This window comes from Orbicella franksi, chromosome 14 (assembly GCF_964199315.1).
Source record: "Orbicella franksi chromosome 14, jaOrbFran1.1, whole genome shotgun sequence".
NCBI lineage: Eukaryota > Metazoa > Cnidaria > Anthozoa > Scleractinia > Merulinidae > Orbicella > Orbicella franksi.
Window position 1 is genome coordinate 10,253,135 of NC_138158.1, and position 9,263 is coordinate 10,262,397.

The 9,263-nt window shown below is 39.6% G+C and overlaps 1 protein-coding gene and 1 pseudogene across 2 annotated transcripts in view; both read right to left on the minus strand.

The window, feature by feature from the left end:
- Positions 1-9,263, minus strand: part of LOC145468063 (uncharacterized) — a 146,041-nt pseudogene that overhangs the window by 39,773 nt on the left and 97,005 nt on the right. The gene's annotated exons all lie outside the window — the stretch shown is intronic.
- LOC145468958 (histamine H2 receptor-like) lies at positions 5,136-6,688 on the minus strand. The gene has a single exon (XM_081452675.1). The coding sequence runs from the start codon at positions 6,602-6,604 to the stop codon at positions 5,648-5,650; it is 957 nt and encodes a 318-aa protein (XP_081308801.1). The 5' UTR covers positions 6,605-6,688; the 3' UTR covers positions 5,136-5,647.

The window sequence follows — 9,263 nt, forward strand, 5'->3', positions numbered from 1 at the left end:
GCTCAGTTTTCGTGACGTCTTAGTGTGGAAGGTAGGCCTAACCGTAGAAATAAAGCTGCGTTTTCAAATTTCTCCGGCGTAGTGTAGAGGACGGGGCCTAAACGCCGAAAATCTATTATTGGTTTTGTTTAGTTCCTAATTGGGTAAAGCGGGCCTCATGTTTATTTGAACCAACAGTAATTCACCAAACGCGATTAACTTGGCCCGATCATGAATTGTCTTGCTTTAGATATACTTCATACCCCGGTATATTAATCTTAGGCAGCGTTCACAATACACCGGAGACATTTAAAAACGCAGCTTTATTGCTACGGTTAGGCCTACCGTCTACACTAATACGTCATGAAAACGGAGGTTTTCCAAAACGCTCTTCAAACCAGAGGAATTTGAAAACGCCGGCTTTGCGTTTTCATGTGGACGGAAAACATTCAAGTTTTAAAAACTGAACTTTCCGAAAACAATGGCGCTACGATAATCATGTGATTTCCGTTTTTAAATTACTTGATGCCGATTACCCACGAAGGTACCTACTGAAGCTAAGTACACATGTACAAGAGGCTCAAACAGGTCAGTTACATTCGTAACGAGCCCCGAGAGACCCTAAGAGCGTGTACGTAGAAGGCTAGTCGATTACAAGCCTAAAATTTACCACTTAGCCAACGTGCATCTGGGTGACTTACTAACTGACCCATTGACTGACTGAATGAATGAACTACTGGCTGACTGACTGACTGACTGACTGACTGACGGACTGACGGACTGACGGACGGACGGACGGACGGACTGACGGACTGACGGACTGACTGACTGACTGACGGACGCACTGACTGACTACCAGGACTGACTGACGGACGGACTAACTGACGGACGGACTGACTGACTGAATTAACGATTGACTCGCTGATTGTTTGACTAACTGACCGACTGATTGAGTCTCTCGCCTGAAAACTCAGTCTCAGCTTATCTCGGAACCCTGAACAAAACTTGTAATACATGATCTCATTCCTTGTCTCGTCTGAAAACTCAATCTCAACCTACCTCGCAAACCTGAACAAAACCAGTATTACAGGATCTTATTTCCTGATACATGCACTGAAGGAGGTATTTTAAAAACTTGTAACACGTGTAACGTATGCTAGGTATGCCATTTTCTGCGACATTATAGTACAGCAATGATCAATGAACTACTGTACACCAGATTAGCAAAGGCGACAAATATTAACGCAAATGTAGACAGAAAACTACAAAAGGGCGCATTAAAGCGTTCAGGAAGATATTGCATCTTGATGAAATCTATCAAACACGAAAGACAGTGTTTGACAACATTTCCAAACACCGAGAAGAGCCTGAGTTGAAAATACGACGCGCAGCGGAGTATTTTTGACGAACTTCGGGGTGTTTGGAAATGCGGTCAGACACTGTCTTGAGTGTTTGATATATCTTCTCAATCGAAACACAAATTAAGGAGAAAACAGAGAAGTAAAATCGTAAAAATTTATAGGATCAGATATCCTGGCACCGTCACGGTCATGATTACCTTTGTTTAATGCATTGTTAATGAGTTTTAGGAGAAGGACGTTAATGCCTTTTTTTTTAAAAGTACAATAAAAACCCGCGTGTAAGAACCTACAATTTTTTGAAATCTGACAAAATAGGTTCTTGTATTTTGGGCTAGTTATTGGCAATTTAGGCTAGGTAGGTTCATAATTTCTATAACGGAGATTAAGTTGTTGATTACCAGAAAAATATATAAACTTGGGTTTGGTCCTTAAATATGCAGTATTTATTGACAACTGTATTATATAGTAAGGCTAACACAACCGCTTACAGAATGTATATGCAGTGGCAACCCCTCGATTTTCAAAATGGCGGCTCGTCGGGAGAAAACCCTTGCAAAGGCTGGGTCACGTGGTACAAAATCTCCAAAAAATTTTGGCGATTTTTATCACGTGACATTTTGAGAAGACCAAAACAAAATGGCAGCCAAAGTTGAGTTCGAAATTTACCTTAGAAAGCGGAAACGTTATGCACGAGGCAGTGATGGCTTCCTAGAGAGGTAACACATTGTTTTCGCTGGGTTTTTGGAAGCAGGTCGCCTATTCAAAGAATCTAGGGAGCTACGGTTACGTAAATGATATCCAGAAATGTAAGTTGCCTGTTTATACTTTTCCCCCTGTTGGGTGATAACCTTGCATGTGTTTGTGTTTGTTAAGTTTTTTTGTATGTGCAAAAGCAATAAAAATGTGAAAAAAAAAAAAAGAAGAAAAAGAAAAACCTTGCATGGAAGACTGTCTGTATCGACGCCCTGTTTGGTATTTGCAATCCTTGTGCGCGCGCTGAATCGCATTAGCAGGAACACGCGCGAAAACTGTGTTAAAAGTAGTGGAAAGTACACGATTGTTCCAACTTTATATTGACCCGTCACATGCAGTAGATTTTTTGGGTGTGTTTCTCCAACCAGGAGAAGGGCAGCCTCTCCTTTGTTATGGATGAAAATAAAGGAATTATAGAATTGATACTGCCTTCACCTTAGACAAAGGACTCAGAGATCCATTAGCATTGAGTTAACAATGGTCTTGATTTTTTATAAACTAATAGACCATACTGAAATCTGTGCTTGACCTTGATTGAGCATGTCTTTTCTTACTGTCCAATTATGAGAAGATAAAGACTGAGATTACCATTCTAGTAATTATGTATAATGAAAAACAATAATTATATTCTGATTGTGTCGAGAAATCATATCAATTATCCTTTACTGATTAGTCATATGCAAGATTCTTACAATTGCGTTCAGTTGTGACAAACAATTCAAGTCCAATGATTGCCTAATCATACAAAAGGATGCTTGCTTCTGAAGTTCTAAGGCTCTCACAAATTCGTTCCTGAATAAAAAGCTTTTAACGCGAGATAGCGAGTGAGATTTAAAGTTTGCAAAACTCTCAACAAACATTGCGGCGCGAGGCCTGCCTCGTAAAACTTTGTTTCCGTTAAGTTTAGTGAGCTGTTTGCGATATCGCTTATTTTTACCTTCGAAAGCATCCATACTTCAGGCAATTTCAGAGGAAAAAACATTTTTTAACCGCTGTGCTGGAACGTAAATGAATATTATGATGATGTTGCGATCGATCGCGCCGGCTATCATTCCAAAAAACAGCTGGAAAAGACTAATCTTCAGGTTTTCTTTGTTCTTTTGTTGTGCCAGTCTCACCTTCGGGTGTTTATGGTACTCTTCTTCTACCGCTTATGCTGCTAACGACAACAGAGAAAAAGAAAACACTGTTGCTATGCAACAGAACAGTTCACCCTTAATTCATGACTTAAACACAATGAAAGGTACAGTGAAAAGTTACCTTTAAAAAAATAGCACAGCCATTCAAAACAGTACAGTTCCAAGCCTGAAAAATCGCATCTAGTTCTAAAAGTCTCACAAACAACAGAAAACTGTTTTGAGCCACCTTAACTGCAACCCACAAAAGAACCTGTTTGATCTTGCTTGGCTAACAGGTTCTTTTATTTTTTTGGTATTAAAATGGGACATTTCTACCCGCAGGTTCTTAATCCACTAGCAGTTCTTATTACACGCGGATTTTACTGTAAAACATTACCTAACTTTTGCGACTAACATTAACGCAAATGCAAACAGGATCTTTAAAATTACAAAAGGAACATACTAAAGCGTTCAGGAAGATATCGCATCTTGATGAAAGAAGTTAATGCATTTTGTTAAAAAATCGCACAACATTCGAAATCCAGTATCTGAGAGCTGGCATGAAATGTGTGAATCGTCTACGATAAAATTTAGGACAAAATTTGTCCTTTTGAATCTGAAATTAAGACGCTTACTTATTAAGGATGCAAAAATTAACGATCCTTGAAATCAGTAACACGACAACTTAGCTCGTATTGTATTTAATTTACACCATTGCATCACAAAGCGTTTATTTCCTGTTAAAGTTATTGTTAACAAAAGGCTTTCTACTGATCTGTCACGATTGATTTTTTGCATTAATTACCCTTCATCTCTCACAAAAAGTCCCATTGATATTGAGAACAGTTTAACCATTGCGGGAACAACACTGACAACATTTGTTTATAAAGTAAACATATGGCAAATACCGCTGAAATCAAATATAGCTGTTTTTTTAGCTACGATTGTAACGTACCTAGAAACAGAATATTTTTTAACATTTTTATTTTAATATGTGAAGCCGATTAGATCACTATTGATCCAACGTATACCAGCACGATCATCGTTCCGGTTGCTCGCTTAAACATTTTCTAACTCAGACATAATAAGCTACTTCACTGATATTTAATCTTTTTTAGTTTTGAATCTGAGACGAAATGTGATTCTAATGTGCCTTCCTCGCGGGACTGAATAGGAAAAAAAATTACCAAATAATGTCTTTGTTGCCTAAAGTCAATTTTTGACCACCTTACAGACACAGGAAATGTCAAAATGTCTGCCATAATGTCTATCTTATGTTCCTTACATTAAAGTTCACCACGTTCACTTGTTTAAAGTTCTACATATGCTTACTTTCCTGTTTACTAGGTGTATGGCATTGAAACACATCAAGGAGATGAAACGAGTTTTTATACTAATCAACTTGTGTTGTCAAAAAAGATCTTTAATCAATGTAAAGTTACATCTGCCGTTCAAAATAGGCCCTTTGCACGATCCGGTCACAAGGTACGGAATTAATTATGCTGGAACGCAAGTTACACAGTGGGACTTTCAAAACAAAGGAAAGAGTCGGGCTGGACTGGTGCGGGCAATTTCCGCGTTGATGTAACCTCTGTTTCAATATGAATGTTGGTGCAGAACCTTATTTACTGAATTTACTGAAATGAGATTTTCTCGCACGTTCATTGTCTTGCAAATCAAACATCATTTCCATATGAAAGGTTGTGCACCAGAACTCGTTTTAAAACAGAGGGAAAAGGCAACTCGGAAATGGTTTATTGTTGTTTCAGCCCGAAGTTGTCTCGCATGCAGTGTGAATTACATTGTAATGCAAATGAGAAAAACTAAACGTAAAAAGGTCTATTGTTTAACTCAAGACAACGAACATGTAACACCTTAAACAAGTATCATCATCAGAAGAGAATAGGTCTTTGTATTTTACAAGCCCTCAGAGAATTTTAGCCTTAATGGTGTCGTCTGATCGCTCTGCAACTACCTGTGATACGTCGTACAGTTCTCCAAATCCTCGCACAATGTTTATACACAATCGAGGGGCACCAACGACACTTTTCTGTTTTAGGCTATCTGGAGCTCTGCAGGTTAATTTTAGGCTGTGCTATAAGCTTATTACCTATTTGGTCATTCTAGGAGGATTTGCGTTTTGGCCAATTTATTGGGGCTTTTTTGCCCATTTCTCGAAAACCTTCGGTCTTTGCGATAATCATAGCTAAGGTACTCCAAACGATATTTTTATCAACCTGAAAATAACAGACATTAAATTTCTCATATCACGATATCACGTTTGAGGTGAAAATTCTCGTAAGAAAATCGAAAAAGACCGGAGGCCTTCCAAACAGACGATTTACCAAAACGATCTGTCGGGTGCCCCTGAACATTCCCCTAAAGTACACCACTACCAAATCTCTTAATTAAGGTGCGACTAACTGCAGAAGCTTTTTACCAATTTTGGTCATTATGACAAACTTTAAGACTCTTTAAAGAGTTCCAAGCAGCACGTCGCAGATGTGTTACCCTCCAAAAGTAAATAATGGGGTTTAAAGAACTGTTCACAAAGACGACTGTTTCCAAAATGGAATATTCCGCAATGTCGATAAAATCGTGTCCCCCTCGAGCCAGTCTCGCGATTTCAAAACACAGATAAGGAAAGTAGCATAAAGCAAACAGTTCTAAAATCATCAGTGAGGTGTAGGTCTTTGCTTTGTATTTTAACATGTTCAGAGCATTTTGACCTGATCGCCGATCGCTGATCTGATCGCTTTGTATCCGGTTGTGATGTCGTCTTACAATTCTCCAAATACTGATGTAAATGTAACATATCACCAAGATACAGCAGAACGCGCCTGTGACCGACAGAGCTACTAGAATGGAATAGCTGCCGATAGCAAACCAAATGATTGTATTCATTACAAATTGAAACACCCAGAGTTGAATTACAGTAACAGCGACTTTCTTTTTAGTGACTATCTCGTAATAACGCAGGTGCCAGTGCAATGCGATGGACCTCTCAATGGACAGGTAAGTCAGCGTTCCTAGCGATAATGCTGTGAACAGATAAGCAAGGAACATGTGAAATTGGAACACGACGCAGAAAGCGTGGGTAGAGACATGGCGAGCGGCGAGATTTATGAAAACTAGCGTGGGCTGTAAAAATAATCCGACGCAAAGATCTGCGAGGGCTAACGATGCGACGAGAATATTTGATGCCGATTGTAGTGACAATGTTTTCCACAACGCTAGCAGGATTAGCAAGTTGGCGAGAACAGCCACAGGAGATAGAAAGCCATTGACAATACTAATCCCTGTTCCAAGAATTTGATAGTTTTTTGCATTTAACATGGAAGAGTTTGTTTGTACAGTTGCCCCAAGGACGGAACAGGAGTTGTAGCGGGACATGCTGTCGTCTCCAAAAACTTCTTGAGAGGTTTAATTTTTCGACTCGTTTGATTTCTTGTCGCTTCAGTTTGGACGGAAATCTGTTTGCAATTCTAGAAAGCGAATCGCAGAATCAAAACACTTAGCTTTGTTAGCTTTGATGTTATCACTCAATTGGTTGATATAATACATGCAGCAAAGGTGTAAATGTTGATTGATTTGCATATTTAGATACCTTGATGTACTTAATGATGTACTAATTAACATAAATTTACCAGAAACTGAAGTAATGTTACAAGCGAATGAATGTTTATCTTATTTCGAAATGTCAGACTAAGCATTAGACCAGACAAGATAGCTGGGCAGGTCAGTGGGATTTTGGGGGGTGTGTGAATGAGTCTGTGGGTGACAAGTCTGCCGCGGCAAGAGCTGGTCGATGGTTAATCCCGACCTAAAAGTTTTTGATCCCGAAAAACGGAGGAAAAGAAAGGCATCATTGAAAAGCAAATGTTTATTTTAAAATTATAATTTTTGTTTAATCCAGTATGCAATTTCCTTTTTCAAGCAAAGATCTGTAATATAATGTAGCGACGAATATCAAAATCAGGCAAGTCTTGTAGGATGTTACTAAAACTGGTTACGGGGAACGGGGAACCGGGAACGGGAGTCTAGGAACGAGTGTACAGCGGTAATCCGCCTGAGAATTCAACATGGCGGACAAAGGAAAAGAAAAGGAAACAATTTGGGGAAATGTGAGGAAGTGCTACGGTTGTAAACGTGACTTTCTACCGGCTGTGCCCCCAGATCATGAGCCCAGAACGTTCTTGTTAGAGTAGAGTCCGATTGGCACTGTGATAAACAAGGCATGAAAAGGCGCCTGGGGGAAAAATCGAATCAGTATTGTCACAAGCTACGTCCCCAACCGGTCAGGCCACAGTCGTTCTTAAATAGAATTTCAAGCCTTCATAGTCTTCTCATGTCTTCTCACTTTATGCGCTAGCTGTCATATCAATATTTAAAAATAGCAACATGCAATATGATTTCGAGGACAAGTGACATAACACATGACTGTCTTTGAACGTGGGTCGTCCGCTGTCTTCGCATTCGGCGGCGTGGCGGCCTTTCGGAGATCGGTAAGTCAGGTGGCAAATCAGGTGAGCAGCAGATAAATAACCTGTGGCCTGGCCGCTTTGTTAAAGACAAAATATATGAAGAAACAATCAAGGAATATTCCACAACAATGCTAATGTTGGTGAAAGATGACCGCGAAAAAGCGACTGCGTGACACTCGGTATGTTTTCAGATGACATGTCACGTATCAGACGAAAAACAGTCTTTATTCTTTGTCTGCGTTTTGTACCCAGTCTGCAGTCTACATTTTGTACCTGTCTACAATTTGCACCCGGTCTGCAGTCTGCATTTTGTACTGACCTATTAGGAAAGCATGTGATAATACCGATTCGATTTTCTTCCCAGGCGCCATTTCATCCATTGTTTAACCCAGTATCATATTGGACTCTGGGGCACAGCCAGTAGAAGCCCACGTTTACAACCTGACACTTCCTCACACTTCTGTTCCCTTTTCTTTTCATTTGTCCGCCATGTTGAATTCTTAGGCGGATTACCGCTGTACACTCGTTCCCAGACTCCCGTACCCGGTTCCCCGTTATCAGTTTTAGTAACGTCCAAGTCTTGTAATGTTGGCTTCGAATTCTCGCAGTTAACAGTCTTATTTGAGCCAAGAAATTGAAGTTGGAAACATTGTAGGTGTTATTAATTTCAGCCACTGATGGTCCAAAACTATGATCTATAATGAAACAAGACAGAAAAGGGAGGGGTGGTGTGAAGAACCTTAGCTTCTTCACGTACGAATTTTAAATGCGGCTCTGTACGAAAAAAACCTCTAACACCAATTATCCTCAAATACGGACCGCGCTTTGTTTCAATAACATCTATTTTCTGTTTTTCGTGGTCGAAAATGCAATTACACAAAAGAAAGAAAATGCTTTGCAGTTATGCAACTACGCTCCATACACGTTAGAATAACCGCCTCTAGCTTTGCAACAGCACACGGCAGCTGACAAGATGTCTAGAATTATCTGTGACTTCCAGAATAGGTACTGTGATGTAAGTCTTTTCATACAAAGTGATCCAGTTAAAAACATGTTTTGTTGATAATACATAAAACCTGACCAATTCCATTACTTCCGCTCTCCACACTCTTTGCAAGTCCTCATGTTCGAAACGAACAACCGCGGGTCCATAAGAAAAAGTTAAATGACGGAAATGCGAAAGGTGAAAGTTAAAGTAACTTCGAGTGCAAGCGAGAGTAGTTGAAGACTGTACAATTCTTTTCCCCTTCTTTCCTGACTGAAGAGGAATGTTACGTTACGACCAAAATATGGTTTGTAAAGGAGACTTAAAACCAACATGACTCCATTTACGGGAGAAAAATCCATAAATCAAAGAATTTTTTATTGAATCACCAAATACATTTCAACTTATTTTTAAATCGTGAAAAATTATAAATTCAAACATCACCCGGCAGTTGGCTAATTTCGCTGCTGTCAATCATAATCACTAAGGCAACCGACTGCAAAGTGATTGGAGAGAAATTTGAGCGACTCAAAAACAGGCCAGGTGACGTCACTCGATAAGCAATTACGTCGCCTTGGTAACA

Excerpts from the sequence above, each read along its gene's own strand:
- LOC145468958 (XM_081452675.1), bottom strand. The coding sequence starts at position 6,604 with ATGTCCCGCTACAACTCCTGTTCCGTCCTTGGGGCAACTGTACAAACA.